Source organism: Mus pahari, chromosome 23, assembly GCF_900095145.1.
Source record: "Mus pahari chromosome 23, PAHARI_EIJ_v1.1, whole genome shotgun sequence".
Taxonomy (NCBI): domain Eukaryota; kingdom Metazoa; phylum Chordata; class Mammalia; order Rodentia; family Muridae; genus Mus; species Mus pahari.
The window spans coordinates 24,255,050-24,273,541 of record NC_034612.1 but is presented as its reverse complement, the minus strand read 5'-3'; the positions used below and the strand labels follow the sequence as shown (position 1 = coordinate 24,273,541).

Here is an 18,492-nt window from a genome sequence, read left to right as displayed (position 1 = left end):
TTTTTGTTTTTTGTTTTTGGTTTTTTTGAGACAGGGTTTCTCTGTATAGCCCTGGCTGTCCTGGAACTCACTTTGTAGACCAGGCTGGCCTCTAACTCAGAAATCCACCTGCCTCTGCCTCCTGAGTGCTGGGATTAAAGGCGTGTGCCAGCACCGCCCAGCTCCCTATTTGTTGATTTTTGATCTTAGAGCATAAGCCATTGGTGTTCAGTTCAGGAAAATTTCCCCTGTGTCATGTGTTCAAGGCTCTTCCCCACTTTCTCTTCTATTAGGTTCAGTTTTATGAGTCCTTGATCCACTTGGACTTGAGCTTTGTACAGGGAGATAAGAATGGATCAATTTGCATTCTTCTACATGTTGACTGCCAGTTGAACCAGCACCATTGTTTGAAAATGTCTTTTTTTCACGGGATGGTTTTAGTTTTTTTGTCAAAGATCAAATGACCATAGGTGTGTGGGTTCATTTCTGGGTCTTCAATTCTATTCCATTGATCTACCAGCCTGTCACTGTACCAATACCATACAGTTTTTATCACTATTGCTCTGTAGTACAGCTTGAGGTCAGGGATGGTGATTCCCCCAGATGTTCTTTTATTGTTGAGAATTTTTTTTTTGGCTATCCTGTTTTTGTTTTTTTTTTATTCCAAATGAATTTGAAAATTATTCTTTCTAACTTTATGAGGAATTGAGTTGGAATTTTGATGGGGATTACATTTTTTAAGATGGGGTTCTCATGGAACCTGGAACTCACTGGTCGCTAAGCTGGCTGCCCGGTGGGCCTCACAGCTCCTCTATCTCTGCCTCTCTGGCACTGTAATCACAGAAGCACTGCTGTGCCCAGCCATATCTCCTCCATCTTGTCTTCTTTTAAAAAGACACATGAGTTCTGGGACTCAAACCCAAGCTTCCCTTTGTACGTGCCCAGTGAACTCTGAATGAGCTGAACATTTCCCCAGCCTAAGGCCTTCCCTCTTGGTACTTATTGTTGGCTGTGAGATTGAAACATGCAAGCAGGGAGGGATCACATGCATTCAAGCCACAGCACTGACTTTAAGGGTGGGCTTTTCCCTTTGCTCTCTGTGTAAGGATGCACCTTTAAGTTTTAACTTTAAAGCGAAGTTTGACTCTGCTTATGGATTACAGTTGTCTTCTTGGCCCAAGAGAGCATCCTAAAGCCTGGGTTTCCTCAGGCATCTGGAGTGAAATTCAATCCCTCATAGCAATAGCTGCTTTGGGGGTTCCTCGAGCCAACATTCTTCCTGCTCTTGAATATTGTTTCAGTTTTATTACCACGGATGGTCCAGTCATGAACGGGGTTTTAATTATTGCTATGGATGGTGTACTCATAAAGTTTCATTCCCACTAGTCTCTGAGAACATTCTGGGTGCAAACACTAAGGGACATGCAAGTGTACCTAATTGGCGAGCTTCTTTCGTTTCTATCAGAGATGACCTATATTGTCGTCACAAGCCTGATTCCCTGGTGGTCACTGTTTTGTGCATTCCGGGGCTGATGTCCGGATGTGGATTTGAACCTGTATTATTCACTTTTCTGTTTACTTTAAAAAAAAAAAATGAACAAAAGCCATGGAAGGAAGGGTAGGTTTATTTCGGCTCACAGCCTTAGGGTGCAGGAGGCACAGAGGCAGGACTGTGAGACCGCTACTCCCATCCCAACCTCAATCCGGAGGCAAGGGAAGTCTGGCGGTGGCGCTCAGCTTGCTTACTCCGCTGTATTTGGTACGGAACCACGCCCCAAAGGATGGTGCTGCCTGCATTCAGGATGAGTCTTTTCCTCCTCAACGCGGTCTAGAAACTCCCTCACAGATGTGCCCAGGGGTTTGTTTTCGTGGTAGTTCTAAATCTCATCAAGGTGACAAAGAAGATGAACTATCAGAGATAAATTCAACTGAGTCTGTCAATCTCCCTCCCCTCCTCTCTCTCTTTCTCTTTCTCTCTTTCTCTTCCTCCCAACCCCAAGAATGTAATGCACCATCTTTATTTCTTTACCTATTAAAAAGCTGTGTGGTGAATCTGAAGCTTCAAAGATCCAGGTAAAGGATGATAGTAGGCCGTTTCCCAAACACAAAGAAACTCAAGTGATTCACGTTGCTGGGGAAGGAATGCCTTTAGTTTCTGTACAACCCTTAACGAGTCTTGTTCCCATAAGGACAGTTAGAGATGATCGGCCAAGATATCGCCTCAGATTTACAAAGACTTAAACGCGCGGGATGAAATAGCAGGCACTTAGATCCTGGATTGGGTGTCAAGTGACATAGGACTGGAAAACTTAAGGGGACATGAGAAGGGCAGAGGAGCCCTTTATTCCAAAGTCTGGTTGAAGTGTCTCACCAGCTGAGGATCAAGAATGCCAGCCCAGTGAGGAGTGAGTATTCTTTGTGAAGGGAGCTAACACAGAGGTGACAATCCTGTTGCAGAGAAGTTATTTTCGAGTCAGTTTTGAAATAGCAACGAGCCATGGTTAAGGCCTGACCATACAGGGCCTTCAACCTTATTCCGACTCCTTTCCTGGATGTAGAGTTGAGATTCAAACAAGACTGGGCATTTGTTTACAATATGAAACGCCATAATACTTATCCCCCCCAAACCCTTAGGACCCCGAGATTTTCCTTTTTGGCTATGTTCCCACCCATTGGATATCCCCCAATGATCTTATCTAGCAGAAAAAAAAAAAAAAGTTCTTTAGCAGCTCTTTGAGATGCAAATTCAGAAGCCACCAAAGCCAAAGTCATGTGTGTGACGACTGTGAAGACAGTCAACTCTGGGACTCTCTCTGGAGAAGCCCACCCCTATACTGTTGTGTGTGTGTTCTCATCTTATCCCAAGTGTTTATTCTGTTAATACCCATGCTATGTTAGACTTTCTTTACCATAACTTCAACTCTACTTTACCATGGCTAGCCACGAAATAAATTCATTCACCCATTCAGTCACTTGTTCATTCATTCATTCTTTGGTGAACTTAATCCCATCTCTCTGACAGAGTGGCCTAAGTTCCAGGTAGAAAGCCTAGACCTATGTTATGTCTCCTGCCCCGTTGCTGCTGACACTGGTAGCAACAATAGCACCCTCAGAAATCACCAGCCAGGCTGCCATGGGGGGACTTCTTCTTCTGACTTAAAACAACAGATATTTGTTGTATACATAGTTACATGCATGCCACAGCACGTGTGTGGAAATCAGAGGATGACATGGGGGAGTCAGTTTTATCTTTCCACAATGTGAGGAGCTGGGGATTGAAGTCAGGTCATCAGGCTTGTCGGCAAGCACCTCTAATTGCTGGACCATCTCATCAGTCCCAGGGTGGCCCTCTCTCTCTTCTCTTTGAAAGTGGGTCCAGTGTTCTGGCATTGCTGCCTGGCCATCTACCATGTTCTTACTGGAGAATTGCACCATCAAGTTTTTTTAAGGAAGCCAGCCCCCAACCTCATAAATGATTTAAGCAACGTTATAATTTTGTGATATGCTGTTGTCCCGAAATACACGTGGCTTGAAAAGGGCAGGTTGGACAACCACAAGCTTCAGCCCATTCTCCAGTGACCATGACACACGCCTGCAAGAGTCAGGTGTGGGCTACAATTCTACACAGTCCTAACTCATATACCTGATTTTCTCTGTGACCCCCGATTGCTCTGAAAACTAACTTAGATGACAGGAAAGAATGTAGCTGATGTTATTTTCCAAGGAAAGAGGTCTTGTGTTCCTTTTATGTATGCTGTGTGGCTTTTCCTAGGGAGAATTACGCTAATGTCTATTTGCTCTAGACGTGGCACCATGACATATGAAAGTAATGCTTACGATGCAAACCTAGCTTGTGAGCCGATGAGCTTATTAGGGTTAATGACTGGAGCACAGATGGACCATTCCTTACAGCAGTTTGAGTGACTCACGGATTAGCCGCATCACCTCAAGGTCCTGCCTGCTACGGTTGACCACTTCATGGAGTGAACCCTCTGGCGCGCCCTCCTTCTCCTCTATACCCCAGGATCTCCTAAGACCATGTGCAGCCAGGGTTCAGGAAGGAATAATGATTAGAACCCCAACTGAGGGTCATGTGACTAGCCCCTTCACTCTTTACACTAGCCATTCTATTACCTTATACTGTCACCATGACAATGGGCCAAGCATTGCATAGGTATCATGGCAGGCTCTGCTCTCTAATGTGCAATAATCACACGTGGAGGAAACTGCCTCTGCATACAATATCTATGGTTCGATCTGTGGAAGTCTGGTATGATTCAGTGATGACGTTTCCTTGATAATTACCAACAGCATGCCTTCTCTGTATTAATGTCCAGTCATTAACTTTTTAAGTTGGTGTGTGAATATTTATATGTGCGTATGTCCATGTGTTTGCAGATGTGTGGTGTTCCCATGTGCACGTGGAGGCCCGAAGTCAGTCTTAGGTTTCACTGAATTTGGGTCTTTTACTTTCTCTGGAGCATCCAGATTCAGCCAGGCGCACTTCAGCAGCAAGCCTCAGGGGAGCAGAAGGCCTTCGCTTTCCCAGCTCTGGGGTTACAGGCATGTGCTTTCAGGTGCACTCTAAGGGCGGAACTCAGATCTCCATCCTCGAATGCTAAGAACTCTGCCTTCTCACCCTGCCCTTTGTGGTCCTCCCATGGCTTTTCGGTTTGCTAGTGACGCACAGAGTGAAGGGAGGCTGACAGTCGGCTCCGGCTCCAGCCTCATCCCTATGTCTGTTTTAGCTTTTGGAGCCCAGAGCTTTGGTGAGGGCTGTCCCAGTTGCTATGATGAGTGAACAGCACCTCTGATAGAAATAGAGAAGTCAGGAAGCGCAACCTATTTTGTGGGAAGATGATTAATTCAGTTTTAGACAGTTTGAATTTGAAAAGAGCGTTTGGCATCCGGATGGAAGTGCCTGATGCTTTAGCTGGGGCTGCGGAATCTAAATAACTCCCTGGCGCCTGAGTTGCTGCTGAACTGTTTTATTTTTTTTTTCCCTCCATGTGGCTTTGTGCTCTGGTCAAGTCTTCCTCTTAGGGATGTCACTGTTTGGTTCTACAGCAGCTCCAAGCTGTTGCAGCCACCTTGATGACATGTCTTAGACTTGAAGGGGGAGGGGGCAGTGCTGCCTGGCTGGGTCTATCACTTGGTCCTGTTAGAGGGAGAAGATGACAGGAGAGTGGTCCCCGGTGCTGGACAGTGCTCATGTGCCATGGCCAGGGAAAGTTGCTCCTTTCTAGAGTCCTCTCCTTCCTTCGTCTTTCTCTTCCTAATTGTTCTCTTTCTCTGCCTCTTCCTCCTCCTCCCTCCTCTCCTCCTCCTCCCTCCTTTTCTTCCTCCTCTCTTCTCTTCTTCCTCCCTCCTCTTCCTCCTCCCTCTCCCCCTCCTTCCTTCTGCTCTTCGTCTTCTTCCTTCTCTTTCTTTTTTTCCCCCTCTTTGCTACTTCTTGTCCTTCTTCCTCCTCTCTTCCCTTTCTTCATCTCCTCTCTCTTTTTATTCTTTATTTCATTATAGAGCCCAGGCTAGTCTTGCGTTTACGAGGTAGCCCAGGCTGACTGAAAACTAGCAATTCTCTAGAATCTCAGATGACTTCATACCCCACAGTGCTCAGATCACATGCTGGTCCTCATTTGGATTTTTTTTTTTCAAGTGGGCAAGGCCTGAGGGCTTTGGACGGTAATTCTTGGGGATCAACATTGAGTTGCCCGTTCTCTCTTTTCTGTGTACTTCACAGAGGATCCAGATGTTAACTGTGCAGATGGCAAGTTTTAGTACCAGAAAGGATTCTGCAGGTGACCTCCCCAGATAGTGGCAGATGTGGGATGGATCTGAACTCCTCATGTTGGCAAGGCAAGAGCTCTACCCACTGAGCTATCTCTCCTGTGATGGGAGACCTGCTAAGCCCCAGTAATGGCAGGGGCTTTACTTGGGCAGACTGTGAACCTAGTCTTGAGGATTCTTGGGTTACACTCAAGAGTGTCTTAAATTTCGTCATTCTTGAAGCCCATGAGGCGTTGCTTCTCTTTCTGGGAAGCCATTTCTGAAAGTAACCTCTCCATCTCTGTCAGGCATCGGGGCTGCTTCTTTGTCTTGCACGTTGCGTCATGCGTGGGGTTGTAAAAACTTGGGGTTTGGTATGGTGGTGGCGCCCCTGTAACCTCAGCAGTACTCAGAAGGCGGATCCAGGGAATCTTCGAGTTCAAGACCAGCCTGGGTTATGTAGTGAGTTTGGGGTCAACATTGAGACTTAAATTTTATTTTCTTGGTTCATGTGCGTGTGAAGGCGCAAATGTTTCTGAGCGGACATGTCCGTCAGGTGTCCCAGTCTATCATTTACGGTCTTATTCCCTTGAGACAGGGTCTCTTACTGAACCTGTAACCAGGGTGGCAGCCAGTGAGCTTCTGCTATCCTTTTGTCTCCATCCCTATCCCCCACATCTTGAAGTGACAGCCACACACACATGGTTTTGCCCAGCTTTTACAAGGATGCTAGAGATTTGAACTCAGGTCCTCATGCCTGCTGAGAAGTAATCTTCCCCACTGGGGACATCTTCCCTGTCCTCTAAACTCTCAATTAAAACAGTTAAGGATTTTGTGCATTGCTTTCCCTTCCTTGAGTGTGGTGTGGCCGGGACACCTGCTTTCGCCGCAGAATGTGACCTACTTGCAGCTTCACTTGGGCATAGCCAAGATGTCCTGGTGCTGGATAGGTCAACGTTTTCTGAGATGCTCAGGTTTTTCCTCCACGAAGTTGATACTATTTGAGGCTGAGGAAAAGAGCAAAAGATGTTTTTATTTGTATGACATAGCAGTGATGCTGGACCTGCTGATGTGGGATCTGTAGTCCCAGCTACTCAGAAGGCTGAAGACGGACTGCAGGATGAAGGCTACCCCAGGCTATATAGTGAGTCCAAGCACAGCCTAGACTATAGAGTGTGTGCGAGGCCAGCCTGGGCAAATTAGTAGGGCTCTGTCTAAATGAGCAGAAGGGCTGGGAAACCAGCTTAACTGTAGAATGCTTGCTAGTTATTTGTACAGTAACTAAGTACAGCCCACAGTGCTGCAAAAACAAAACAAACAAACAAACAAACCAACAAAGGAAACAAGCAAGCAAGCAAACAACAAAACAAAGCAAAACAACATGAAAATAAAAAGAAGCCACTTGGTGTCCTTCATGGTTTTCTGGAGTTTACCAATGGCATCACAGTTCAAACGTACAACGAAATGGGAGAAATGAGGTGTAAATTAAGAAGAGGGGGACCCCAAAATCAATTAGGAGTTATTCAGGCTATGGGGACCCTGTAAATATTCTAAAGTTCCCTCTAGAATATAATTTCATATTCATTCTTTGTGTGTGCATGTGTGTGTGTGTGCACGCGTGCTAGCATGTGAGTGTGCGAGCATGCACACACACACACACACATGCACACATGTTGTACGGAGGCACACATGAGCACAGAGGTCAGAGGGGACTTCCAGGATCGCATTCTCTCTTACCGCCCTATGAATCCCAGGGATCACACTCAATGCATCCAGGCTTAGAAGCAAGTATCTTTCTCCACTGAGCCATCACCCCCACCCTAGATATGTAACTTCGCCATCTGGAAACTAGAGACAGCCCTCTAATGAAATAACGAGGAAGTGAATGAATGAATGAATAAATGAAGAGTGATGACGTCTTTCTCTCCTTCTCCCCCATTCTCTTTGGAACAGGGAGAAGATGCCGTTCCACCATGTAACCGCTGGCTTGTTGTACAAGGGGAATTACCTCAACCGATCTCTGTCCGCAGGCAGCGACAGCGAGCAGTTGGCTAATATCTCCGTGGAAGAACTAGATGGTAAGGAGCTGCCTGGTGGGTGCTTACCCGCCATCCTGAAGCTACTTTTGGATAACGGAGAATCTGCCTGGGGTGGTGACTGTTGGGAAGTCATGTTGCATATGGTCAAGCCTGGAGTGCTTCTCATTGGCAGTTAGGGCTAAGTATGGAGTGATGGGAAAGGAGTTCAGAGACAATCTTTTGTCTGAATGACTTCATTGTGTGGGATGGACCCTGTGGCCTGAAAAAAAAAAAAACAAAACTATGATGAATGTGGTTGCCTTGGATACTGATTGGGGGATAAATTTATTTTTCTTAAAATCTATTGTTGGAATCTTCTTGTGATGGCATATGCCTGTCTATATTCAACTGAGGCAGGGGGATGGAGCGTTGATTAGCCAGGACTACATGGGGGAAGGAGAGAGGGGGGTCAGGGTCAGCATGGACTATTATAATGAGATGCTGTCTCAAAACAACAAAAATAAAAGACATATTATGCAAAGAGTTGGCAGGGTCTATATAGCCAGAATCCTGTTGTTGTCTTTATTGTCTTTTATGGTGGAGTCCATCTGCAGGAGAGGCTTAAGCCCTGTTTATTGCTGTCTCTTGACTTGGGGCCATGGTACTTTGAATGCTGCCCAAGTAAGAATCATCTGGAAGCTTCATCTAGGTGGGGACAGGCAGCAATTATCTTAATTGCCTCCGTTCTTGTGTAACACAGCACATCCCTGAGTGCCCGGGACAAGGTTTAGGATGGAAATTTATCCTGGGAGTACAGTGCCCAAATTCATCCTAGGATGTTGTCCCATAGTACTTTGGATACAGACGCACTCTTATTAAAACATACAGATACCCACCCACCTGAAACCAAACTGTCTCGGTTAGGGTTTTACTGCTTGAACAGATGCCGTGACCAAGACAACTCTTATAAAGATAACATTTAATTGGGGCTGGCTTACAGGTTCAGAGGTTCAGTCCTTTATCATCAAGGCAGGGCAGCATCCAGGCAGAAGTGAGGCCGGTGGAGCTGAGAGTTCTACATCTTCATCTGAAGGCAGCTAGGAGATGACTGGCTTCCAGGCAGCTAAGAGAAGAGTCTTAAAGCCCATGCCCACAGTGACACACTTCCTCCAACAAGGCCACACCTCCAGATAGTGCTCTTCTTGGGCCAAGATTATTCAAACCACCACCACCACCACCACCACCACTACACACACACACACACACACACACACACACACACGCCAAAAACCCAGAGGGAATACAGACTTCTTAACTAGAGAGTGAAGTTGATTTAGTTGATGTTTGCTGCCACTAAACCAGAATCAGTTTTTCCAAGTGGTTTCTTAATGCTTTTTTCTTGCAGTATCAGTTTACTACATAAACTCGAGTTTTGCTTTGACTGCAAGAGTAGTCACAACTCTTCCAGGTGGCCCACATCTTTGTTTCTAAGCATCAGGTTCAGATCCATGTCGTTTAACATGGGCATATGAGTTCACCAGCACCTTCTTGATCCAGCACAGCTACAGTTGCTTGAGTGTGGGCAGGAGGTGATGGAAGCAAAGATGACAGGCCATTGGTAGATCTCTCTTCTACTACCCATCTTGTTTGCACACTCATTGCAATGTGCGGTTTCCATACAGATAACTTAGAAAGTAGCAGGGACTCGTGGGCTGCATCCAGGGCTGAATTAGGAAAGGTTGGGAGAGGTGAGCATTGTTAGGGGTGTAGCTCAGTGATAGAACAGTTGTCTAGTGTGTAGAAGGTTCTGGGTTGAAGTCTCAACATTCAGAGAGAAATAGAGTAGAGGGAAAAGGGATGGAGAGACACATGCACACACACATACACACACACACACACACACACACACACACACACACACACACACCTACACACAAACAGCATCTGTTTACCATATATGATTTCTGAACAGAGGCTGTTGGCCTGAGAAGTGAGTGAAACTCTGGGATCTTGTCACCATCTTATTGGTGACAGGCTGTACAGATGCAGGACGAGGAAGCAGAAGAGCCCCACTGTCTCCATAGCAAGCCCAGGTTTGTAACCACACCAGAATGACTCTATGCCTGCATGGTGTCTTAGTCCTATTGAACTGTTATGACAAAACACCACAGTCAGGTTGAGTTATAAACCACAGGAAGCTATTTCCTATAACTTGGAAAGCTGGGAGCATAATAGCAAGGTGATACCCGTGTGTTCTCAGCAATCAAAAGGATGAATTAATGCCCTTTGGCCTATTTTAAAGGAATATTTTTAAAAGGAACTCTTTTTAAGGAACATTTATGCTTTGTCCCTTTGATAACCTAACCTAAAGGCACCACCTCATTATATAGCTAATATGGATTCCTTATTGGAATTTGGGGAAACACAATATTGAGAATGTAGGAGGAATATTTGGGAGGCAAAGAGGGGCCCAAGCTTTGCCCCATTCTTGGAAGTTTATGAGTGGAATCAACAGTGTATGAGCATGAGGGAAAGTCTTGCTTTTAGGTTTGTAGGACCCTGTCGTGATTTGAATTTCAAATGTTCCCCACCAGCACATTCTTTTAATTTTCCCTCCCCTCCCTTTCTCTATATTAAATATTTTATTTTGCTTTATAAAATAAAAATACTTATGAAAGGAGCCTGAGTATATGACTCATTAGAGTTATATTATTCCCCCGCCCTGCCTCATCTCCTACAGTTAATCCCCCTATCCTTAACAAGCCTTTGTTTCGTAACTGGCCTTTGGATCTAATTATTTGACTACATTTCCATGGACCCGGCTTTCTGTTCATGTTCCCCATCTCATTGGTTTATGTAGTATTTAATTAACTGTAATTACCGCAAATATATAAGCACAACTAATTCTTGGTACATTAATGGGAGCAGAAGCAGATGAACAATCACTTGGCTAGAAGTGCCTGTTCAGCAATTTACTGGAAGGCTTCACAGAAAGAAGAGAGAATGCTGATGAATTTGCCACATTTGGTTGAGAAGAAGGTTAATAGGAGAAGGTGTTGTGGCCTTGGCTTCTTTCTGGTACCTGTATATACATGTGTCATTGTATTTTGTATTTTGAGATTCTCTCTCTCTCTCTCTCTCTCTCTCTCTCTCTCTCTCTCTCTCTCTCTCCCTATGTATATAGGCATGTGTGTGCAGGTGCCTGTGGAGGCCAGAAGAGGGCACCAGATCCCGAGAGTTGGAGGTATAGGCTGTGAGCAGCCCTGTTTTGGTGTTGGGAAGGAGCTAAGCTTGGGTTCTCTGAGAGATTAGAAAGTGCTCTCCAGCCTCAGATATCCGGATACACAGCTATTTAAATGAAGAAGTCAAGTCCACATAATCATAACATTTCTTCTTCTTCTTCTTCTTCTTCTTCTTCTTCTTCTTCTTCTTCTTCTTCTTCTTCTTCTTCTTCTTCTTCTTCTTCTTCTTCTTCTTCTTCTTCTTCTTCTTCTTCTTCTTCTTCTTCTTCTTCTTCTTCTTCTTCTTCTTTTGGTGTTTCGAGACAGGGTTTCTCTGTATAGCCCTGGCTGTCCTGGAACTCACTTTGTAGACCAGACTGGCCTTGAACTCAGAAATCCGCCTGCCTCTGCCATCCAAGTGCTGGGATTAAAGGCGTGCGCCACCACGCCCAGCTATAACTTTTTTTTTTTTTTTTTGATGCTAGTGCTTGGGTGGTTCAAACCCACAGCCTTGTGCATGCTAGGCACCATTGTGGTATTGTAGAAATATATAATCCCAATCTGGGGGTTCTACCCCATCTTTAACCATTTAGTTTCTGGATAAGAGACACACGCACAACCTTTATATTTATAATAAGCCTTAATCAAGACAAGAGCTGAGCAGATATCTATTTTTTATGTTATTATGTCTAATTCCCAGCCAATAATCCCATTATATACTTTGTCATGTTTCATCTCGGCTGCTCTTAACTTCAATTAGCCAACCCACATAGCCATTATTTTAAGATTCTTACCCTATGGAGGCTTCTTCTCTATGCACCTTCTTCTCCCCTTCATGGTTCTCCACCAACACCCCCCAAGCCCAGGAACCCTAAACCCTGCTTATGTGTCTTCTGCCCAGCTATTGGCTGTCGGCATCTTTATTCACTAATCAGAAATAGCTTGGGGGCAAGGTCACATAGTGTTACTTGGGTCTATGTGCAAACTCTCATTTCTGGGGCAATCAGGCCTGGGGGACCTCACTTAGCATTCCAATACATAGCAACAGACCAAGCCTCAACACTCTACCATTGTGAGTATGTGTACCACTTACCTTTGCCGGTTCATGCTGTGAGTTTGTATTCTCCATCTGTGGTGGGGAGGATGTCTGACCTTTAGTGGGCGGAACCTGCTGGCAGATATAGGTCAGTAGGAGTAGGTCACTCAGGGTTATCTACCTACTGGTTCCTGTTGTTCCATGTGCTTCATCCTCCATGATGTGAAGGGCCTCACTCACCCACTCTCACTGAGCTTTCTCAGCCAAGTGCACTGAAACCCTGCCCTAGGGACATGAAGGCACAGTCCCCTATTATGTTGCATGAGGAACTTGGAGTGTCCACAGTAAACACACCTGGCCGTAGGAACTGGACAAAGCCATCAGTACGTGTTAGGTAGCTCGTGTGTGTTTATTCATGTGTGTGCATGTGCATTTGGAACTTAGAAGACAACTTCAAGTGTTGCTCCACAGGATATAGATGTCTTGTTTTCTTGAGACAAGGTTTCCTTCTGGCCTGGAAATCATCAACTAGGCTAGGCTGTCCAGCCAGTGACTGCCAGGAGTTCTCCTATCTCTGCCTACCCAGGACATGCCACCATGAATTTTTTTTTTTTCAAACTTGATTCCGAGGACCAAATTCAGATTACAATGCTTCTAAGACAAGCACTCCAATGACTGTACTATGTCCCCAGCCATATTTTAGGTAACCTTTGAAGAGTTGGAGATTGCTCATAGGATGAACTTTGTAAGTCATCTATGCTTTCAACTTTGTAAACAGCAGCATTAGGCAGCTCACAGCCCGTACGCCCAGTTCCAGGGATCTGGTTCCCTTTCCTCCCTGATAACCATCCACTTAACAATTAGGGATGATTTCTTGGAGTCTTAGAGCAAGCAGCCGAATGTTCTTACAGTTAAACTGGGCTCTGCTATGGCAACTCCGTATGGCTCTAAAGACTGCTGGCTAGCTTTGGGCCCTTCTTCCCTGCTGTCTCCTCTATAGGTTTCCTGCTAAGATCCTCTCCCCCCAACCCCCTGCACCATTCTTGGGAAAGCTATAAAACAAACAAGTGTACTGCTGTTTCAACCACCAGGCCTGGGCATTCTGAACTGGACCTGAGTGTACCTTTTTAGTAGCTACAGGAGCTGGCAAGAATTGTAATTACCCTCCAAGTGCAGGTGTGTGTGTGGGGGTCCCTAGGTGAGAGAAACCAGCATTTTATGACCCAAAGCTGACTGGTGAGGATGATGTGTTTGTCCTTCAGGATGGTAATCCAGACTCTCTGCCTGCAGAAGGGCCATTTATTTTCTGATGGAAGATTCATTCTTTTATTTATTTATTTATTTATTTAGCCAAGGTGAACACTGAGCTATGACTCTTCCTGCTTTATTGCAAGCATTCTGGGGCTCTGGGCATGACAGTGTAGATGTGCTCTGAGTTTAGAGCAGGCAGGGAGGGTCTGATCACCAGCTAGCAAGCATCAATTCACGATGCTACAGAGTGGATCTTGGGAGAGGCAAGATCCCAATAACTCCTGAGGTATTGTGTAATTGCTGTCTTTGTGGGCTGCCTCATGTGAAAGCTCTCTTATATAGACTCATGTATCCCTAGGAGATAGGTGGCGTGGCACATGGACTTGTTATGTTGGACACTGATAGTCATTATGTCATCCTTTATGAGCTGGCTGTGTTGGCATATTCTCTTTGTTGTTGTTGTTGTTGCTGTGAGCACAACACCCAAGAGAACATCTTGAAAAAGAAGAGTAACTTCTTGAGATCATAGTTTCAAATGAAAGACCATCATGTCGGGGTAGGCATGACAGAGCAGAGTAATTAACATCACGACACCCAGGAAGTATAGAGAGTGGAACAAGAAAGAACTAGAGATAATTAACCATAAAGGACCTCCCTCTAGTGAGCTGTTTATGTTAACCAGGTCCTACCTCATGAAGTTTCTAGAACCTTCCTGTAATGGTTAGTTTTAATTGTCAGCTCTACACAACCTAAAATCTGGGAAGACGTCTGGGAAGATGGCCTGAACAAGGGATTATCTTCATTGAGTTGACCTATGGCCATGTCTGTAAGGATTGTCCTAATAAGTTAATTTATGTGGGAAGACCCAGCCCACTGCAGGTGGTACCATCCCCTAGGCAGAGTAAGCAGGCAAGTGAGCGTGTGTGCATTCATTGCTCTCTACTTTTAACTGTGGATGTGATGAGTAGCTGTTTGAAGGCTCCAGCCTTAACCCACAGTGATAACAATGGAACTTTGACTTACAAGGTGAAATGAGCTCCCCCTTTCCCACAAGCAATTTCTTTCCACTGGTTTTTTTTTTGTTTGTTTGTTTTTTGTTTTTTTCGTTTCTTCTGTTTTTAAATCACAGCATCAGAAATGAAGCAGAAGTTGGTACCAAGAATGGGGTCATTGATGTGATGTTGAGACTCCTGTATTGCTTTTATGCCACCAGCTGAGGATCAAACATTGAATCCAGGAGAAGCCTTTTTGTTTTGGGGCTACATTGCATATTCAAAACCATGGCAGTTGAGGCCCATTCCCTTCACTCCACCTTCTCACACCTAACAGCTGCAGCCTCTTGCTTTTGGGTGGCACAGAGACAGCTTCCCCACCTAATTGAAGATTGTCACCATTGATAGAATGTCTTTCTTTTGGTAGTTTAGCCAAAAGTGTCCTGACTAAGAGTAGAATGTGGGTCTAAAAGGGCTACAGTCTACACAGGTCACGCCAGGCTACACATGGGAAGTTTCTCTTCCTTCTCTTTAAACAAGTTTGAGAGAGAATGACACATGAAATTGGCCAAATTGGAGTTGGAAATTACCCAACAAACCTGAAGGATGGATTAGTGGGAACATTTGCTCTTTCACTTGTTCCTGCCTAGGCATCCATTGTTCCGTGGATGGGTCTACCTTTTGATACTATAGCAAGGTTCCTGGAGTTTGTTTTCCTTAATCTTCTGGAGGTTTCAAGAATACAGCCCTGGCATTAGCTCTGCTCTAGTGAGGGCCCGGTGGTGTCTGGCAGTGGAATGGCAGAAGTCTTGAAGCAAGGGAGGGATCCTGTGAGAAAGTGGGACACCAGAGAAAGGCATATTCTTAGACATATGTTACATACATAATGCATGATGTCTTAGTTAGGGTTTCCATTGATGTGAAGAGACACCATGATCAAGACAACTCTTATAAAGGACAGCATTTAATTTGGGCTGGCTTACAGGTTCAGAGGTTCAGTCCATTATCATCGTGGCAGGAAGCACGGCAGCACCCAGACAGACGTGGTGCTGGAGAAGGAGCTGAGAGTCCTACCACTTGATCAGAAGGCAGCCTGGAGAAGACTGACTCTTCAGGCAGCCAGGAGGAGGCTCTCTACCTCCCTGGGTGGAGCTCGAACATAGGACCTTAAAGCTCACCCTCACAGTGACACACTTCCTCCAACGAGGCCACACCTACTCTAACAAGGCCACACCTCCTAATAGAGCCACTTCCCCAGGGCAAGCGTATTCAAACCACCACATACGGCAGAGGAGATTTTCACGAATTATGTACTAAGTGTCCTCAATAATACTGACATCATGTCTTTCTAGAAGGTGCTCATGTCTGCTGGGTGGGGCTGGGATATTCGCCATATCCCCTCTGTAGAAGGCTGTCTCTCTCCTTTCTTCTCTTTCTCCTGTCCTTCCCATCTCCTCCCATGACTGCTTGCTATTCACTCAATGCAGAAGCAATGAAGTTTCCATTTATGGCCTGGAATTAACACTGTGTAGAACCCAGTGACCTATGGCTTCAGTTCATCACAGATGAGTTTTCACCACATGAGCTGCTGACATGGGCTGGGAAGCTGGTGGCCTCTGGACTGTCAGTTAGTCTGTCGGTTGGACTGCGACTGCTTGACTTACTTCGTTTACGGCTTCCTGAGCTTCGTTTCCTGATGGGGCAAACAACCGTAGTGAGCAAATTCTTCCTTCCCTGTGAGCCATGGTGGTTCCAACAGTGGGTGGAGGTTTTCTGACATCTTGGTTAGTACAATTAGAAAGAAGATTCTTCTGACCTTCTGATGTACGTTGGTGTCTCAAAATGACACTTTTACTATTTCCTTTAAAGTTGGATGTAAATTAACTGTATAAATTAATGGGGTTCAATATAAATATTTTCATATATCCATATTGTATTTTGATTATATATTCAGGCAGTCCATCCACAATGAGTGGTTTTGTGTGTGTGTGTGTGTGTGTGTGTGTGTGTGTGTGTGAGAGAGAGAGAGAGAGAGAGAGAGAGAGAGAGAGAGAGAGAGAGAGAGAGCCATTGTGTATGCATGTATGTTTGGGTGGGTGCATATGTGCCTGTGGAGGCCAGAGATCAGACTTTATTTAGTACCAGTCCTTAAATTCTATCTACCTTGATCGTTGAGATCAGGGTTTTCTACCAGCTAGAACTCACACACACACACAAAAAGCTTGGATGGTATCATAGTTAGTTTTTGATAACAACACAAATAGACATACCTGGGAAGAAGGAACCTAAACTGAGGAATTGTATTGACCTGTGGGTCCACTGTGGGTGGAGCCATCCCTAGGCAGGTAGGTTGTATAAGAAAGGTAGCTGAGCAAGCCATGGGGAGCAAAACAACAAGCAGTGCTCCTCCACAAACTACTTCAGTTCCTGCCTCCAGGTTTCTACCTCGATTGCCCTTGATGATGAATTGTTTAAGCTAAGCAAACTCTTTTCTCTCCAAATTACTTTCAGCAACAAAAGGAAAACTCAGCAACAAAAGGAAAACTAGACTATTTGGTTGACCAATGAGTCCCGTGGATCCTCCTGTGTCTGCTTCCCCAGGGCTGGGGTTATAAGTACATCATTCACAAGGAGCTTTTTGACATGAATTCTGAGGATCAAACTCAGGTCCCCATGCTTGCAAGGCAGCTAAGCTTGCTTCCCAACCCCTCTTCATTTCATATGCATCGATACCTACCTACATAAAAATTTAATATTTGCATTTTCACATTTATAGATGCTGAAAACTATAGTGAAATTATAACGAATCAGTATGTTTCTTTCACCTAATTTTTAAATACTTATTTTCAATTGTATATGTACATTGGTATCTTTGTGTATGTGCACATGAGTGCAGGTACTCATGGAGTCCAGAAGAGGGCGCTGGATCCCATGCAGCTGCAATTACAGATGGTTGTGAGCTGGCTTATGTGAATGTGAGAACCAAACTGGGGTCCTGTGCAAGTACAACAAGCACTCTTAATCACTGGGCCGCCTCTCTAGCCCCTGTCATTCGATTTTTAAGATTTGGAAACATTTGTTTTCTCTATATTCGGTTCTCTTAACACACACACACACACACACACACACACACTCACACTCACTTATATAAGCTAGATATGGTTGCAGTGGCATATGCCCATCATTCCGGCAATTAGGAGGCCGAGGCAGGCAGATCTCAGCTTGGTCTACTGAGACACTGTCTCACAATAAAAACTGAAGAGAAGCCGAGGGTTTGCTCAACAGTAGGGCACCTGTCTAGAGCACATGGTCCAAATTCTAGGTTCTATCCCCCAAGTCCTGAGGACCACAAAGTACTCGTTAGTAATAAACTCATACTTATTTTTATTGTGTTCTGTATATGTATAGGCTAGGGGCTTACACACATGCCTAGATGCAAGTATGGAGGTGAGAAGATAACTTGTGGGCCTAGAGTCCCACTTTTTCCCATGTGGATCCTGGGAATTGAACTCAGATAGTGAGGCTAGACAGCAAGTGCCTTTAATCACCACGCCTATATGTCTAATTAGCTTGAAAGGAGAGTTTTTCTTTGTAGCTGTTCTTTTTTTTTTTTTTAAATGTGAACAATTTAGAAGTGACATAGATGACTGACTTTGTCCAAGATTGTCTGTGTAGCATCTGTTAGAACTGGGATTCAAGTGGTTTCAGGGCCCCTCCCCCTCCCTTGAAGCATTTCTGCTCTGAAACCTCCTCCCTGCCTGACAAGGCCCTTCATACCTTCCTTGCAACAGACACACTGCTGTCATGCACATCACTGCCACCCTGGTGACACACAGGTGAACACTGATTAATCAGACTTCCAGTGGGCGCAGAGATATTTTTAAAGCTCAAGATGAACCCAGCATGCTCCTGTCCAGGAACAGAGCACTGTGGGCTGCCCTGGACAGGGATGGGCAGGAAGGAGGTTGGCTCTTCCACCTGAACTGTGCCAGTATCCTCTTCCTACTCAACTGGCCTATGTTTTCTTATAAAGACAATTTCCAATTTTATTTCTCCTCTCCTTCCTCCTCCTCCTCCTGTCTCTTTCTCTCTCTCTTTCTCTGTGTGTGTCTGTCTGCTCTCTCTCTTCCTCTCCCTTCTTCCCTCCCCTCTCTCCCTCCCTTATCCTCCCTCTCTTTTTCCTTTCTCTCTTCCCTCCCTCCCTCCCTCCCTCCCTCCCTCCCTCCCTC

General features: G+C 45.1%; 1 protein-coding gene across 2 annotated transcripts in view; it reads left to right on the top strand.

Moving 5' to 3' along the window:
- Caln1 (calneuron 1) overlaps positions 1-18,492 on the top strand; it is a 434,985-nt gene that overhangs the window by 81,044 nt on the left and 335,449 nt on the right. For both annotated transcript variants that reach the window (XM_029533922.1, XM_021186856.2), the window contains exon 2: positions 7,699-7,823. In XM_029533922.1, coding sequence (XP_029389782.1) covers positions 7,706-7,823 — 118 coding nt within the window. In that variant the 5' untranslated portion in view covers positions 7,699-7,705. The remainder of the gene's footprint in view (positions 1-7,698; positions 7,824-18,492) is intronic.